This window comes from Opisthocomus hoazin, chromosome 2, assembly GCF_030867145.1.
Source record: "Opisthocomus hoazin isolate bOpiHoa1 chromosome 2, bOpiHoa1.hap1, whole genome shotgun sequence".
Taxonomy (NCBI): domain Eukaryota; kingdom Metazoa; phylum Chordata; class Aves; order Opisthocomiformes; family Opisthocomidae; genus Opisthocomus; species Opisthocomus hoazin.
In genome coordinates, this window is record NC_134415.1 from 69,567,698 (window position 1) to 69,586,419 (window position 18,722).

Sequence of the window (18,722 nt, forward strand, 5' to 3'; positions counted from 1 at the left end):
TATTAAGTCAGGAAATCTTGTTTCCATAGCTAATGACAACAGAATGCTGATCTATCCATTTTCTTTTTCATTTTACTTCTTCCTACTTCTGTATCTGTGTTTTTAACTTGGCAAACATTTAAAATGACTAGATATATGTATAGCCCTGTATTGTTGCATTTAATTTAAAACACATAAGAAGAAAAAATTCCTCTATAATATGACATACTTTGATCACCTGAGCTTCAAAAAAACTTCAAAGCAAACTAAATACTGTGCTATGGCTTTCTGGAGCATGGAAGATACAATATTGATGGAAAACTATGGATTACTATTTACTGTATTTATGTGCGTTAATACTGCTGCAGACATGCTACCCAGTCCACAGCAAAGCAAATTTGGAATTGTGTAAGTTGTGCCTTATTAGTTGCACAGTAAAGCACGCACTGCAGTGAGGCACAGCTCACCAGAACACACTGCCGGAAACCTTCTGGAACAAAGCAACTCATGTAAGAGAGGCAGGGATACAGTCAGGATTGCTGTGCTGACTGGATAGTTGCATAGCCTAAAGCCTTTCCTTCAAGGCCACACTTTCAGAGCAGACTGTAGCTACCTTATGGATAACTGAGATATGGTTTAGGAATATATAAAGGCATTGGTCTTATGAAATTCAATTTTAAAACTTGAGTCATAACCAAAATCTTCTTTCAGCATGGTAAATTAAAGGTATGTGCCTCTAGCACTGTTATTTTTAATTAATAAAATACACCTGAAATCCTTAACTGGGGGGGTAGGGACAGCTGACCAAAAAAGCCCCCAAAAAAACTGACACAGAAAATTGTTAAAACAACTACCTTCCCTGTGAAAAAATTCCCTGTCTCCAAACGAAGCTAAACTAGACAAGGAACTGGTCCAGACGTGTTTAATGATATGTGATACTTAAAGGTTTCAAAAGCTTGTAATAAAATCATGAAAAATATTGGTAATGTTACAGTTCCTCTTTCTTGCTCATTTTTCTGAGGAAATTATCTCTGGAAAATAAATTGATAGGGCTAAGAAGGCCAAACAAATAAAATAAACACTTCAATTAGAAAAAAAGATTCACTTGTATCACAGTACAGAGTGCCTCTGAGACTGAAAAGACATGTAGATACCCATCAGAAATTCATCCAGCTATCTCAGGAGACAAGGGTGGTACTGCACATATTGTGAGAAACATTAGGTACTTTAGCGAAATACGGAACGTTCAGGCAGGCCCATTAAAAAACATCAAAAAACCACAAAACAACCTCACCAAAAATAAGTGCAAATATATTCATTTGGATAATACAATCATCTGTGTCTGCTCATGCATGCTACCTGCTCTCACTGCTGTCATTCCTGTCAATCTGAAGTTGATAGGTAATGGCCCTATGATTCAGGGAAACCGCTGAAGTGTGTACTCAGGCTTCAGTTTGAGAGATGGGTTCATCTATCATCATAATAAGCTATTACCATTGATAGGTCACAACTCATTGAAGAGACAGTCAGTCTAATTGGCTCAATTCAGTTAGCTCTGGATGGGCCTCAAGGAGATGAGCAGTGCTTTGCAGGTAATATTCAATCACCCAACAAACCACTTGTTTAATAATTCATCACAGTTCAGATTGGGGTTCTAGCACATGATTATCCCTTCAATATGCCAAATATCTGTTCTTAACTCTTTTGTCACTTGGGCCCAGGACAACAACAGCAAATTCATTCCATAGTTCTGGTAAGCCTTGCTTCTAGAAACTTACTGAATGTTTAAAATTTCCACTGGGGTTTGCTTTCTAAAGAAATTTGTTGTAGTTAGCTAGAGTCTCTCTCTGGAAAATAAAATCTTTGTCCCCATCAATCTCTCCTGCTAAAGATCAGCTTACAGTAAGTAAACTTAATAGGAACGTAAAGTAATGGAGCTCATTTTGCCTTCTAGAGATTTAATGAAGCTGTATGGGACCATTTGGAAATCTTTAGCAATCAGGTAATGATAGTGTAGATGAGACAGAGGGAATAGTGTACATGAGACACAGGACCTATGGGATCTAAAGGATACTTCATGTTCTTTCAGATATTAGATCAAAGCATGAGTCAATCACAACATAAAAATGTTTAGAATAATGACTCTGTGAAAAGACAAGTTAAAACTAAACCAATAATTCAAGCTTCTGATTACTGTTGTACTACTTTCTTGTCAGTTCTGCTTACGATTTCATTGTTCAGTTCTTTGTCAGTATACTGCAGACATACGGAAAACTTCCTTTGCAACTGCTGCATTGTCAAAGGCTTTAAGGTTCTATTTCTTCCATCACTTCCAATGACGTGCTTTGGTCGGTTGACCCCAGCCAGCAGCCAAATACCCACCTACCTCTTACTCACTCCTCTCTCCCATGGGATGGGGAAAAACAGAAGAAAGGTGAAAAGACTTATGGATCGGTGGGAAGGGTTGGAGAGAAAGTCTTGATGCTGTGCAAGCTCTGTTCAGCAAGAGTCAAAATGGTGTGTTACTAGCATTGGTGTAGCCACAAATGCAAAGCACAGCACCATACAGGCCACTATTAAGAAAGTTAACTCCAGCCCAGCCAGATGCAGTACAGAAGTTAGAATATTATGCTTATATCAGACTATCTCATGGTCTGCCTTTCTCTGTCTTTTTCTTATTAAACTGAAATATACAAAAGTGATAATTTTGATACTCACTTTTTGGATGACTGACTGGAAATTTAGTAAGTATGGAATATCACCTCTGAAAATCAGAGTTTGTAATGCACTCACAGAATAATGGCCCTAGCACTCCTCATGCATTTATGAAAAAGTCAAGAATATACAGAATTTACAAAATTACTCCTTTCAATTTTTATTATAATTAGTTGTGGAACTGGTTACTTCTCCCCGTAAGCAAATTTAAAATAAAATAAAAAGCAGCTCTTTGTATACACTTTAAGTATCAGTTTGAGTTTTTTTTCACTTATGGTATCTGAATTGAATTTGTACCTTATTCAAACTGTTGATAAACCACTCTCCCTTCTTCTATACTCTAGTTAGTAGTAGTGCTTTGTGTGTTAAAATTAAGTGACTCCTGCCAATATTTTGTTGTCCAAATACACAACCTTTTGGTTAGAGATAATAGATGTAAAACGCCATTAATAAAGTTAGTTGGATTAGGTCTCTCAGACATACGAACTGATTAAAAATTCATGTGACACCCATACAGTGAAATGTGTCACACAAATTCACACACATCTACCTCTTAATTGCATCTGTACACAGGTGACTAGTGCTTGGATTTGGGCACCTGCGCTACACTGATTTGGTCCTAAATCTTCCAAGTGACACAAGGTAAAGTTAGTCAATCAAGTTTAGGTACCAAAACCCAGTTTCTGAAGACAGACAAGAAGAAAAGCAATGCTAATTCCTATATGTAAAATGCAAATAATGGAATTTTGCAGAGAAGTTTTTCAAGAAGCGGCCAAACACCCTCACGGATAAAAGCAGCCCCCAGGGAGCGTGAGTGGCCGGGAGCGCTGGCGAACACAGCCGTCAAACAGAGCCGGCGCAGCAGCCCGGGAGCGGCGCAGCAGTTTGCGCGGCAGTTCGCGCAGGCAGGGCGAGCGGGGAAGGCGACTGGCAGGGTGCAGCCGCCCCTTCTGGCAACTCAAGTAGTGGGCATCGCTCTTCCAGGAGATATTCTAGCCATGGTTACCACCCGTGGTAAAGCTGTTGCTCGAAGGAGTGTGGGGACCCAGACGGAGGCCCCACGCAAGAACGCGGGTGTCCAGATCTCTGGCTGCAGGGAGTGCCTGAGCCTGGCGCTCGTACCGGAGGACAGCAGAGACAACGGCTGTGTTCGATGCGAGCAGGTGAATGACCTGCTCAGCCTGGTGGCAGAGCTGAAGGAGGAAGTGGAGAGGTTGAGGAGCATCCGGGAGTGTGAGAGGGAGATCAACTGGTGGGGCAGCACCCTGCCCTCCCTGAGGCAGAGGCAGCAGGAGGCGGCTCCACAGAAAGCAGAGAACCCCCTACCCTCTTGCCACCGAGCAGAAAGAGGGGGCCTAAGAGATGGGGGGGAATGAAAACGGGTCCCTGCTCGGGGTGGCAAGCGAATCTCCCCCCGGCCTCCCTCACCTGCCCAGTTGCCCTTAAGCAACAGGTATGGGGCTCTGGAATGTGAGGGACTGGCCACAGAGGATGTGGGTGAAGGTGAGGCTCCATCCAGGCGGTTGCCTAGGACAAGTCAGACAGCCCCACGTATTACAACTGCCTCAACTAAGAAAAAAAGGAGGGTCATTGTCATAGGTGATTCCCTTCTGAGGGGAACAGAGGGCCCGATCTGCCGACCGGACCCATCCCACAGGGAAGTCTGCTGCCTCCCTGGGGCCCGGGTTAGGGATGTTGTTAAGGAACTCCCTGGTCTGGTGTGGCCTTCTGATTACTACCCCCTCTTGGTAATGCAGGTTGGCGGGGACGAGATAGCAGAAAGAAGTCCCAAGGCCATCAAAAGGGACTTCAGGGCACTGGGGCGACTGGTTGAGGGATCAGGGGCGCAGGTGGTGTTTTCTTCCATCCCATCAGTGGCAGGGGACAGCACTGAAAGGGGCAGGAAAACTCACCTGGTTAACAGGTGGCTCAGGGACTGGTGCCACCGGTCAAATTTTGGCTTCTTTGATCATGGGGAGGTGTACACAGCACCGGGCCTGCTGGCAACAAGTGGAACTCAGCTGTCTCAAAGGGGAAAAAGGATTCTTGGCCACGAGCTGGCGGGGCTCATTGAGAGGGCTTTAAACTAGGTTCGAAGGGGGAAGGGGATATTGCCCAGCTCACTAGGGATGAGCCTAGACTTGGCGTGCCAAGGCCAGGGGTGAGATTGACAGCCCAGCTCAAGTGTGTTTACACCAATGCACGTAGCATGGGCAATAAACAGGAGGAGCTGGAAGCCATTATACAGCAGGACGGCTACGACTTGGTCGCCATCACAGAAACGTGGTGGGACAACTCGCATGACTGGCATGCTGTCATAGATGGCTACAGACTCTTTAGGAAAGACAGGCCAACAAGGAGAGGTGAGGGAGTTGCTCTATATGTGAGGGAGCAACTGGAATGCATTGAGCTTGGCCTGGGGGCAAATGAGGAACGAGTTGAGAGCTTGTGGGTTAGAATTAAGGGACAGGCTCATAAGGCTGACATTACGGTGGGTGTGAACCACAGGCCACCTGGCCAGGAGGAGGAGGTTGATGAGGCCTTCTACAGGCAGCTGCAAGCAGCCTCACAGTCACAGGCCCTGGTTCTCATGGGGGACTTCAACCACCCTGACATCAGATGGGAAGACCATACAGCTAGGCAGGCGCAATCCAGGAGGTTCCTACAGAGCATCGATGATAACTTTCTGATGCAAGTGGTGGAGGAACCAACAAGGAAAGGCACGCTGCTGGACTTCGTGTTAACAAACAAGGAGGGACTGGTGGAGGATGTGAAAGTCGGAGGTAGACTCAGCTGCAGTGACCATGAAATGGTTGAGTTCAGGATCCTGCGTGGAGGAAGCAGGGCCACAAGCAGGATCAAAACCCTGGACCTCAGAAGGGCTGACTTTGCCCTCTTCAAGGAGCTACTGGGAGGAATCCCATGGGCCAGGGCTCTCAAAAGCAGGGGGGTCCATGAGTGCTGGTCGCTCTTTAAACAACACTTCTTTCATGCACAGGAGCAATGCATCCCCCTGAGAAAGAAATCTAGCAAAGGAGGCAGGAGACCTGCATGGTTAAACAAGGAGCTTCTAGCAGAGATCAGGCAGAAGAGAAAGGTCCATGGAATGTGGAAAGAGGGGCAGGCCACTTGGGAAGAGTACAGAAACGTGGTGAGAGCATGCAGGGATGCGACGAGGAAGGCCAAGGCCCATCTGGAATTGAAGCTGGCAAGGGATGTCAAAAACAACAAGAAGGGCATCTTCAACTACATCAGCAGCAAAAGGAAGGCTAGGGACAATGTGGGGCCGCTGCTGAATGAGACGGGTGTCCTGGTGACGGAGGATGCAGAGAAGGCAGAGCTACTGAATGCCCTCTTTGCTTCAGTCTTCAGTGCTAAGACTGGCCCTCAGGAATCCCAGGCCCCGGAGGTAAGAGAAGAAGCCTACAGAGAGGACGACTTTCCCTTGGTCGAGGAGGACTGTGTGAGGGATCGCTTAAGTGATCTGGATGTCCACAAATCCATGGGCCCCGATGGAATGCACCCACGAGTGCTGAGGGAGCTGGCGGATGTCATTGCTGAGCCACTCTCCATCATCTTTGAGAGGTCCTGGAGGACAGGAGAGGTGCCCGAGGACTGGAGAAAGGCCAATGTCACTCCAATCTTCAAAAAGGGCAAGAAGGAGGACCCAGGGAACTACAGGCTAGTCAGCCTCACCTCCATCCCGGGAAAGGTGATGGAGCAGCTTATCCTGGAGGCCAACATGAAGCAAGTGGAGGAAAAGAAGGTTATCAGGAGTAGTCAGCATGGATTCACCAAGGGGAAATCATGCCTGACCAATCTGATAGCTTTCTACGATGACATGACTGGCTGGGTAGACGAAGGGAGAGCCGTGGATGTTGTCTACCTGGACTTCAGCAAGGCTTTCGATACAGTCTCCCATGATATCCTCCTAGGGAAGCTGAGGAAGTGTGGGCTGGATGAGTGGTCGGTGAAGTGGATAGAGAACTGGCTGAATGGCAGAACTCAGAGGGTTGTCATCAGCGGCGCTGAGTCTAGTTGGAGGCTGGTGACAAGTGGTGTTCCCCAGGGGTCAGTACTGGGCCCAGTCTTGTTTAACTTCTTCATCAACGACCTGGATGAAGAGTTAGAATGTACCCTCAGCAAGTTTGCTGATGCCACCAAACTGGGAGGAGTGGTAGACACACCGGAAGGCTGTGCTGTCATTCAGCGTGACCTGGATAGGCTGGAAAGCTGGGCAGAGAGGAACCTGATGAGGTTCAACAAAGCCAAATGCAGGGTCCTGCACCTGGGGAGGAACAACCCCATGCACCAGTACAGGCTTGGGGTGGACCTGCTGGAGTGCAGCTCTGCGGAGAGGGACCTGGGTGTCCTCGTGGACGACAGGTTAACCATGAGCCAGCAGTGTGCCCTGGCTGCCAAGAAAGCCAATGGAATCCTGGGGTGCATCAAGAAGAGTGTGGCCAGCAGGACGAGGGAGGTTCTCCTTCCCCTCTACACTGCCCTAGTGAGGCCCCATCTTGGAGTACTGTGTCCAGTTCTGGGCTCCCCAGTTCAAGAAAGATGAAGAGCTACTGGAGAGAGTCCAGCGGAGGGCTACAAGGATGATGAGGGGACTGGAACATCTCCCCTATGAGGAGAGGCTGAGGGAACTGGGCTTGTTGAGCCTGAAGAAGAGAAGGCTGCGAGGGGACCTTATAAATGCTTATAAATATCTCAAGGGTGGGTGTCAGGAGGATGGGGCCAAGCTCTTTTCAGTGGTGCCCAGTGACAGGACAAGGGGCAATGGGCACAAAGTGAAGCACAGGAAGTTCCGTCTGAACAGGAGGAAGAACTTCTTCCCTCTGAGGGTGGTGGAGCAGTGGAACAGGCTGCCCAGGGATGTTGTGGAGTCTCCTTCTCTGGAGATATTCAAGACCCGCCTGGATAAGGTCCTGTGCAGCCTGCTTTAGGTGACCCTGCTTCAGCAGGAGGGTTGGACTAGATGACCCACAGTGGTCCCTTCCAACCCCTGCTATTGTGTGATTCTGTGAAGAAGCAGCTTCTTATAGATAAGCTGCACATCAAGAACATTTTGAGATTGTTGGATGCTACCGAGCATGCCAGACTTCAAAAACAATATAGCACAGATTCAAAGTACTACAAATGGTTTGCAGAAAAGTCTGTTTCTCTTGTGTACCATCACAAATTCTCAGTACTTTTGCCCTTCTACATACTGACCTTTTGATGCAAAAAGCAAAAATGAACACCACAAAATTGCAAAGCTGTAGCTCAGCGGCATCACGCAGTTTTACTAATGAGTTATAAACTCAATAATTTCAATTACATTCTACTTCAAGTTTTTGTAATTCATTTAAATTTAAAGTAAATCGGGGAGGAGGCAGGTAAATCAAACAGAAATATCAACTCAGTTATTTGTAAAGGGAAGTCTGGAAACCGAACAGAACACTACCTCTTTGTGCCTCTCATATTTTGAGAATGACCTTTCAGTAGCTCTTATCTATACCCTTTTGGTGATGGGCATAGATTCCTTCATCACACTCCTGTGTAACCCAGCATCAACTAGATGTCTGGACTATAAATTCTTTCTGATTAATAAAAGTGGGTACCTTGAACCCTTTACTTCCAGGTAACCTGTGATCAGCAAGGAACTCCAAATATAATTTTCAAAGCAAACGCTTATTTGCTGAAGATGTACTTAGCATGCAAAGTCATACAAGAGGAATAAAATCCCCATGTATCCTCTCTTTCATAAACTTCAGTTGTTCTTTGCAGTCTTAAGTAACCACTGTTCCAATTCAGCTATCTCTAGCTTAGGAATCACCATCACCATGCCTCTTTGCATGCTGATGAGCTCTCAGTACAAATCTCCAGATATATTAGTTCTTTCCAAGTCAAAGACTTTTTTTCTTTTGCTTTGTTGGATCCTTCAGTATTTTCGTATTTGGGATCAGAGATACGAAGAGTGAGACTTTTCAATCTGGCAAGCATATTCCCCAATTTACTTTCTTCATTATTTCCAAACACCCCTCAGTATTCTCTCTCTAGCATTCACATCGCTTCTTTTGTGCAACTACTTTATTTCCTGCTTGTTTCTCCATTTTTCAACTGCCACTATTGATTAAAACTCTTGCCTTCAAGGCAGACTTGGGTAAGCAGGTAATGCAAAGGACGCTTGAGATTTATGAAATAATTTCACCAACAATAAATTTTCTCTTTTCTTTACAGTAGTACAAGATGATTTTAGCACAAAGAAATTAAATGTATTGTGAGCTACATGAAATACTGCAGTCAGTGGACTCAGCTAGCCAGATTCCAAGCACTGTCTCAACTCATTTCCAAGGCGCAAACAGGCCATAACAGTCTACAGGGCATCTTTAGTGTTCCTTGCAATCACAATAATGGCTGTACTTGAACTGCCCCAACGGGCTATCCAAACATCATTAAAAGCATTAATGAGGAACAAAGTGTGCAAAATTTACTTATGTCTTGGTGGTTCTTTACAGTCATGGGTAGCTGAATCCCAAATAGGACAGTCCTGATATTGTTTCAGTTTGTACTGGGGATCAAGCAAAATTTGGCTATCCACAGCTGCGAAAGAATGCAGAGACCTACCCCTGTCTCTTTTCGTGATGCCATGCTGTGAGAATATTTCAGCAAAGATAAAGAATCTAAACCAAATCATGTAATACAGATTAAGCAAACTTAAAGAAAGCATCAGTCAGCTGTGGTTCAGATCTTTAAAATCTTTTGCTCTTCACTTGTATTCCTGCTATGTTTGTCTCATCCTTTCTGCATCTGAAATGCCTATTACCTCAATTTTTAGAAGCTACAGTGAAGTAAGTGCTAATCAAATAAACAGCACATTTGGTATAAGCTGAAGACATCTTCATACTGTTGACTGAGTCTGATTACCATGGTGACTTGATTTCAGTCAAGGCAATTTAGATTGTGACTTAAAATAAAATTACATTATTTATATTAGTTTAGGGTTTGCTTGTTTAAAAAATAAAAAAAATAGCAATGAACTAAACCAGCTTTTCATCAGAAGAATGCAAATATGAAAGCCAGAAGATACTGAAGTATCTGTCCTTACAAAAGATAGTTTTCTTTAGGTTCAAATGAATAATTTTAATTTTCTGCTATGTGTTGGCTGTTTACACTGCTTAAAAAAATCTGAGGATCTGCAGCAACTATGAAAAACTTCAGCGGTGTTACACTGAATGGAGATTTCTTGCATACTATGCACTGCTGATGCCTATTACGCTTTCTTTTACAAATATGCATAACGTGCATATAATTCACTATTTCATACCGCTCAAACTCACAAGACATTAAGAATCAATAAATATGTGTACAAAATAATTTTCTATATGTTATGCCTACACTTGAGGATCACACTCCCTACTTCATCCCCACTTTACTTTTGCTAGCTTGGAGACGTTCTTTGTTACACATTCAAAACTGAGGCTGAAACTTAATTCTGTGTGGAGGGTATAGAAAAGGAAAATTCTGGACTTACTATCAGTAGGTACTGGACTTACTATCAGTGCAGAAAAACCCCTCACACAGTTTACAGATACTTCAAGCACTGCCATTATGTTACTAAATGGCAGCCAGCTTAGACTTGGACAACCCATCTGCACTAGGCAACCAAATCTTCTGCATGAGAGCCTAAATTGTCCATATAACCAGCCGAAAGAAAGAAGTGTCTTATAAAGGTGCACAAAGGGAGATTACACCAGCCCACCAAAGCAGCACTACTTCTGTTCCCTGACAGTAAAAGCAATACAGACACATTCTCAAAAATATCAGTCTGCTGGCTAAATTTAAGACACAGCTGGCTGTTGGAAGTATGTAGGCTGGGTCACTCACTGCTTTACACGGGGACAATGAATTTCAGAAAAATCTGATGGTCATTCATTTTGCATATATTTATACCAAAAGGTGTTAAGTTAGGTTGTTCGCCTTTTTGAGGCAGGCAAGAGAAAAAGAGATGTGGATCTATCTAACTCTATCACATCCTATGAACAAGAAAGTCTTGAGATCTGAAACCATGACAATACTAGATGAAGCTTTCTGGGTTTAGATGCATTAATAATTTAGGAAAATTGATCCTGGCATTTCTGTTCCAGCTGATTATTGTATTATTTACGCTTCTTTATGTTTTGGGTTTCAACTCCCTCCCTCCTCCCCTAGGAGCTGTGGACTGCAATTTGCTTTGCATTATTCTGCCTTTTGCATCAGAATTGCCTAAGAAATGAAAACAAATGGAAGGAAATAAACATAAAAGCCACAAGGACCTAGCTTATGATTATTTTATACTTCAATATTTGATCATGTGAGATATTTTGGGCAGTCTGCAATAGATATTAGGTCACAAAACACACTGCTCGCTCCATCCCAGTCTTTAGCTTTCCACAGCAGAGTACTTTTAAAGGGCTGACAGATTTTTAAAGTTTGTATGTATTGGCTACAGGCTTATTGCAATGTCTTCATTTCCACACTCAAAGAAACATTGACTTCTGTAAGTCAGCAAATAGGTTACACAGCTAATTATAAAAGAACAGGCAAAATAAATGAAGTGACAGTGTAAAGTCAAACAAGTCCCCTTCCTGTTCTGTATGCACAGACTCCACACAACTTTCAACTGTTGCCTTGGTTTTCAATAGAGGTCAGAGAAAGAACAATATATCCACCATATGGCTGCTTAAGTCTAAGGAGCTGACAAACATGATGTGCTACAATTTTTCCAAGAGATAACAAAGTCTTTTTTTCAAGCATCTTTTGCTTTAATTTTCAACATACTCTGACTCATGAATGACCAACTTGCATTAACTTTACTTACACTGAATGGGTTCATGCTGGAAAACTAGTTCAAATGACTCCTGTAAAGCAACACTGGATGCAAGAAACTCCTCAATCTGAGTAAAATCTGTCAGTAGGCAAATAGTGGTTTTGAGCAGCAGGTGTTTTGGGGCCTTTACCATGTTGCTTGCAGTCTGAGCAACAGCAGTATTAATATCTGCTCAAAACTCAGACAAAAACGAAACGAGGTTCTCAGTACCTAAATTGTAACTAGACCTGATAGAATAAGACAATTTTTCCGTTACTAGAAGCTCTAACTGACCACAAGTCCTCATGATTGCTGCAATCCTTAGTTCAGTAGGCTATGATAAGATACGCAGGCAAGAAGATAAACTGTTTTATGATACCTACTAAAACCTTAATGCTAGCTATTTTAAATCTGTTCTCCAAAAAATTCCACTAGATAATCCATTTCTAGAAATTAAATTCCTCCAGCTTACTCCCAAATGTATTCTGCACTAAAAACAGTGTTCAATTTTTCAGTTCAATCCCTTATTATATAGTCAGACAGGTAAAATATCTGACTTTTAAAAAAATTATTTGCATTTGTACAACAAAGTCTAAGTTTTGGTAGCAGCATATATATTTAGAAGACAAAAAGGATATGGTGATGTTAAACTAATTTGCTTATGATCTTGTCCCAGTCTGACATAAACAAGTATCCTGTACCTCCTATAGCCACTTGTTATTTATAATATCTCCTTAGAGACACAGCCGAAGACCAGTATTACATAGCCTAGTGTCACGCAGACTTAGACGATAAAGAGAAAGCTGAAGGCTGCACACTCAGAAGCACCCTGTTCATAACGTTTTTTTCATCCAAAAGAAGCATTTGGAGATGGATGTAAAACAAGCAGATAGCACACATATGGCAATCAACATTGTGGAGGCATATGCACAATGTGCCAACTTTATATTAAAAGTATTATTTCAAATAAGGATTTTGAGCTATCTTTGAAAACTAGGAAATGCAAGATGGCTGCTACTTTTTGTTGCTCAATTTTATTTTGGGGAATAGTATTTAAGAGAAACAATTTTAACAATCAAGAGGAAAGGCAGTTTTCTGTGCAACACAGTTTATAAATTACAATAGAAGTGTGCCTCTTGATATAAGATTTCCTAAATCATTCTCTACATTTCCTAAGACAAAAATTCTTAAAGAAGCTTGCCTCCTCTGAGATACCAATTATTCTACTGTAACACAGCTAGCAATCACTCTAAGAAAAGATGTTTTTATCTAGTTTCAGCTATTTGGTTTTATCCAGTTTCAGCTATTTAGAGAAATGTTTTACTGCATTTACAAATAAGTACTCTCAATATTCTATTTCCATTTCACTTTCTATAGCATAAATCATATGACCTAAGCATGTCATTACGACTATAATTTACATGATGCAATATGACAGTTAAGATGTACTGTGGTAATTTGTGAGTGCTTTCAGTATTATTGTAGTATCAAAAATTTATATGGTTCAGTTATTAAGGCAAATTGCTTCATTCATACAGAGATATCTGACAGTAACCACAAAGGACCTCCAAATTACACTGAAAAAATATCTTCCATGTTCAAATAATCTGTGCACATTCTTACCATTATTTTGCTCACTGAATAGAAGCAGGATGAAATTGTGTCTGGAAAAGTATCAGTTCATATCTCAGACTAAGTTCACCAGACATGGAAGATTATAGAATAAACTCTCCCTTGCCCAGCTAAACGAGCCTGACTATCTTTAACAATTTATAGTCACGAACAGGATGCCCAATTCTTTGGAATGATGCTATTTAGTTTCCACATGCTCACTTACCTTCTGTCATGTTGATTTTCAGCCAGCAGGAAGAAAATAAATAAATAAGGGGTTGACTTGCCTGAACAGACTACAGAGGAAAATGTGCTCAAGTGTATTAGCGTTAGCATTTCTGTTAAGTTTTAGCATGATTTGGGTTACAGTAAATGGAAAGCTGTTTACCCTTCCTCATATTTAGGACTCATTCAGCGAGTCCTCAGTTCTACTGTTTGGAAAAAAAAGAGAATTTCATGAAGGTATCATACATGATAGCAGAAAGTCTAATGATAAGACTTTAGAAAGTAAATATTTGGTATTAACCTGCAGGGCATGAACATGTGTGTATGTGCACACATGGACACACACAGATTTAGATAAACATATGCATTAGAACGGGCACAGAGCTCACACCAGCATTTTCTGAGTTCTAGGGCAAAGAGCTCCCCACACAAGTTTCTTGCCAAACTTTTAAGTTTTGCAACACGCCCCCACAACATCTGATACACAACTTGCATATCTGAAAAGCAGACGAGGGAAATGGTTTTCAAAGCTGAGGCCAAGGTGGGAAGAGAACAGGACAAGCTGAACCACACACCAGCTAATTCATTCAAAAAACAATGCTGTGAACTATATAGACTTCTCTAATACCTGACAGCAGAAGCCTGAAGAAGGCTCAATATGAAAGATATTTAGTTAATTCTCTCTGCTTAGCTTTTTGCCTCACAAGGACGCACCATGTGCCCGATTCCTTTCTGCTTACAATTTTGCTGGTCAAACAGCTATCCAACTTAATCTTCTCTCAGTTCCACTCCCCTTCAAAGCCTTAATTCTTTTCTCGATAAATCAAATTAGCATTTAGGCAAGTACCATCTGCACTTACTTTGTTGCCCAAATAAGATCTGGGTGCACTCCAATAATAAGTCTGTGGCAGTACTTTTCGCGCAGCCACGTTGCTGATGCTAAACTGATGATGCCCATCAAATCTCTTTTGCTTGGGGGTAACTCTGATGAGACCTGGTAAGCCAGTCAGATACCAGCCGTTCATATCTTCTATCTATAATGACAGAAGAAAAAACCCAAAAAACATATTACAATGAAAATCAGGACGTAGGTCATCTCAATAGTCACAGCCTCTCATTCTTCCATTTTTAAAAAAACTGATCAGGTTTATATGATTAATAGCCATTTAGGAACAAAGGAAACAACAAAGTAACAGCAGCAAAATTTTCTCTTATTGTGAGTGACTGGGAGTTATATCTTCTGTTTGAAGTAACTGCAAGTATTTTCTTTCTCTGCTTCATGTGGTCCAGAGCGAGGAGGAAATTCTATCGTACAAACATGCATAAGAGTATTTCCAAGTATTATACAAGTTTTCAGTAAAAAATATCAGTCACAGAGGGTACAGAGGATGAGCTGACAAATGGATATATATTTTCTGATTGTTGTAGCAATTTATAATAACTTGCAATTCTAAAGCCTTACAACTTCTTAGTTCAAATATACTTTTTTTTAGAAAGCCAAAGCAAAGCTGGGAAGCACCATAACTTGAATTTCTGAAATCCCATAACTAGAAGTGAATCATCAGAGAAGAGCACACTGTTCACACAAAGACAGCTTCTGGAGCCTCGATACAAGCAGAACAATAAATTAGCTCAGCTGTGGGATGGAAAATTTTCCAGATGCTGGCATGTAAATGAGTACACTGGGCATATATGATTTTACTTGCAGAGTTCCACCATACCAATACAGCCAAAACCGTGAGCTAGGAGACCTGAAAGCATTTCCCAAACTCTGTCTACAGACATGAATATGCAGCATACATCCATTACAGTGGAATCAGTGTCTAAGCCTTAAGAACTAATTTAAAGTTGAGAGTATATTTGCAGGCTAAAGACATTTTTCTACAGCAAAAATAAGAACAGTAGGTTCATCTCCCTTTCACATCCTTTCCTAGGAATGCAGTATCCAAAAGAAATTCACTCAGAATTCCCCCTGTAAGGCATCCCTTTTTCTTACATAAGCTGCATGTTAGCACATTTAATGTTTCAAAATCCTCAATTATTTCAGGTCTAAAAATCAAATAATGACCTGGAGAAGAGGTTGCCCTACGGATATGTTGCATATAACTCAGGACCAATTATGTATGCACATTCCACGACTGTGTTTATGCACATGGCTTCATTTTTGACTGTTACAACTTCTTTTGCACATTTCACTGTTTAATTGAAATTTTTTCGAACTTTCTCACAATGAAGAGAAACAAAGCTTATAAGCATTTTCTTTTGGATAAATGAAAAATATAGAGCATAAAAGAACATTCATGATTTTATAGTAAGATGCACTCTGGTGAAAATGGACAGTGACAACACACAGAAATACTAAACCAATGACATGTACTCATACAGTATGATTTTTCTTACACTTCTGTAGGTAAGGTGAGAGTGTGTGCAGACGTTTGTTTTCCCAGAGCAGAAACATTCCTCGCAGCCTTTGGGATTATTTTGCTGCAGATTGAAAAAACCTGGTTTGCAACGACCACAGTTTTCTCCTTCAACATGTTCCTGGAAATGCACATTAGAATATCACTTCAGTTGTCATAGATTAGAACTTGAGATCAACAGCTTTATACTCTGCAGGACAGTATAAATGCAAGACTATAAAGACATTTATAGGAAAGACTACTGTTATTTGTGAATACTAGTAGCAAATCCTCCACACATTAAAAGTTAATATGGCTGCATGTAAATAACAGGATGCGGAATTCGGACATTATAAGATTTAAAATTTTTCTTCTACATGAATAGACATTACTTGATTTCAGGGAATAATCTAATTTATCACCTTTACACTTAAGGGTGTCAGAGGGGAAGGAATTATGGGACACAATGTTACAGCCTCAACAAGTGTAGTTTCTAGGCATGACTGATAAAGTCAGTGCATGCCCAATTGATGGAGACTACAGGTACATAGTATTAGTCATACCAATAATTCAGCTATCAGTTTTTCAGTGTCTACCATTAATAGCTGAGTTCAGGCTAAATCCAAGTGTTAAAAGGGCTGCATTTCTTCTTTCAACAACTACATATGTTTGCCAGCCATGCAGGCAGGTTTGCAAACTCTTCCCCTGCAGAAAGCCAGGCATTAAACATACATGAAGAATTCTAAACTTTGCATTTGGTAATTACATTTTTCAGAGAAAGCTTATGTATGTTGTGCATTAAGTCCTTCTAGCTTACACAATAAATCAATTTGTCCTACAGGCAAAGATAAAGCTCGCTTTTCTACCAGGAGTATGTTGCCAAAGGCTCATGCTATGGTACTGGCTTAGTAATTCAATATTTTTCCCAAGATAGCCCAGAAAATTCTTTCCCTTTCAAAAGTGTTATACACAATCTCTTTAATCCTGGAGACAGTGCTCTATTGTACAGAATCACAGAATCATAGAATCACAGAATAGTAGGGGTTGGAAGGGACCTCTGTGGGTCATCTAGTCCAACCCTCCTGCCGAAGCAGGGTCACCTACAGCAGGCTGCACAGGACCTTGTCCAGGCGGGTCTCGAATATCTCCAGAGAAGGAGACTCCACAACATCCCTGGGCAGCCTGTTCCACTGCTCCACCACCCTCAGAGGGAAGAAGTTCTTCCTCCTGTTCAGACGGAACTTACTATGCTTCAGTTTGTGCCCATTGCCCCTTGTCCTGTCACTGGACACCACTGAAAAGAGCTTGGCCCCATCCTCCTGACACCCACCCTTGAGATATTTGTAAGCATTTATAAGGTCCCCTCGCAGCCTTCTCTTCTTCAGGCTGAACAAGCCCAGTTCCCTCAACCTCTCCTCGTAGGGGAGATGTTCCAGTCCCCTCATCATCCTCGTAGCCCTCCGCTGGACTCTCTCCAGTAGCTCTTCATCTTTCTTGAACTGGGGAGCCCAGAACTGGACACAGTACTCTAGATGAGGCCTCACTAGGGCAGTGTAGAGGGGAAGGAGAACCTCCCTCGTCCTGCTGGCCACACTCTTCTTGATGCACTCCAGGATCCCATTGGCTTTCTTGGCAGCCAGGGCACACTGCTGGCTCATGGTTAACCTGTCATCCACCAGGACGCACAGAGGATCAAACTGTTGGCTCCACGCCAGCAGAGAATGAACACGTAATAAAAAGCCTGCCCACGCTGTGTAGTCTATGATTGCTTGAAACACAAGGCTCTGAAATAAGTTCACCAAAAGGCATTGGATAGCCTCCTGGATCAGATCTGGCTAAGATGGATAAAACAGGGCAAAGCATGTGGGGGTATGAGGAGAAAGGATAGCATACACAGATTAAGAGAAAATATGGACAATGAGGGGTAAGGGGTAAGGACAGATAAAGGAGATAAAATGACAATGTAAATAGGTTTTCCCTCCTAATTATACAGTAACAACATGTGTAGCAAAATATCTTTGCTCTATCTCTATTGCTGTGCTGTATCTATGCTCCCCTTCAACAACAGCACACAGACTCTGCTCAATAAACCAAAAATCTCTTTAATGCAACTCAAGGCTATCAGTGAACTAATTTTAACTTCAACATCTCATTAATTTAAAGAATGGTATTTTCATCAACAATCTCAAGATTAATCAATGCATATTATTGCCATAGGTAAGATGAAATCACCCAGCTACTCATGCTTCATTTGAAAAATAATGTGGGTAACATTTGGGAACTGACGGGCACTCAAATGCTCTCACACAAAATTCTACTAACTAGAGTTTTGAATGCTGGTCCCAAAAGTTTCAGATCTTGCTGATGTGCTTAGTGTGTGCAGAGTGGGAAAGGTAAAAGAAAAAGAGAGCTGAAAAGCAAAAGTATTTGTTTAAATGAAAAGTTGTCCTACTCTGCAGTCACAAGCATGTCACCAGTGTGTAAAACCTATATAACTCTATTGACTAGGCAGCAAATTCAGTGGATAAGAGATATATGAAACTCGAAGCTGGAAAGGAGATCTAACCTTTCCTTCAGCCAATGAAGCAATGTTGCTACAGCCTCACTTATTTCTGAATATTGTGTTTAGTCCAGTTTTAAATTATGCAAAAATGAAAGTTTGACCATATACCTTCAGAAAGCTCTCTGAGATAATTAGTGACAAAATGGGCATTTACACTTGTCCCTCACCTTACTGTACTATCGTTTACTCTGGCTAATGTGGTAAAGATAACAATCTAATGCCCACTTTATTGCAATTTGCTGTTTACAGTTAGAACGGTTTTTCAGCAGTCAATTTCCTTTCGAAGAAAACTATCTTTAGTAAATTTAGAGCTCATCATACATAATTGAAGGATGTGATTAAAAGAAGGGAAGCATTTTTCCTTAGACCTGCTATTAACTTGTCCAGACATCCC

At 41.8% G+C, this 18,722-nt stretch overlaps 1 protein-coding gene across 1 annotated transcript in view; it reads right to left on the minus strand.

Annotated features, from left to right (window-relative positions):
- The window catches only part of LAMA2 (laminin subunit alpha 2), a 408,847-nt gene that overhangs the window by 220,847 nt on the left and 169,278 nt on the right, over positions 1-18,722 (minus strand). The window contains exons 11-12 of the mRNA XM_075444852.1: positions 15,767-15,907; positions 14,227-14,400 (exon numbers count right to left, since the gene is read on the minus strand). Coding sequence (XP_075300967.1) covers positions 14,227-14,400; positions 15,767-15,907 — 315 coding nt within the window. The remainder of the gene's footprint in view (positions 1-14,226; positions 14,401-15,766; positions 15,908-18,722) is intronic.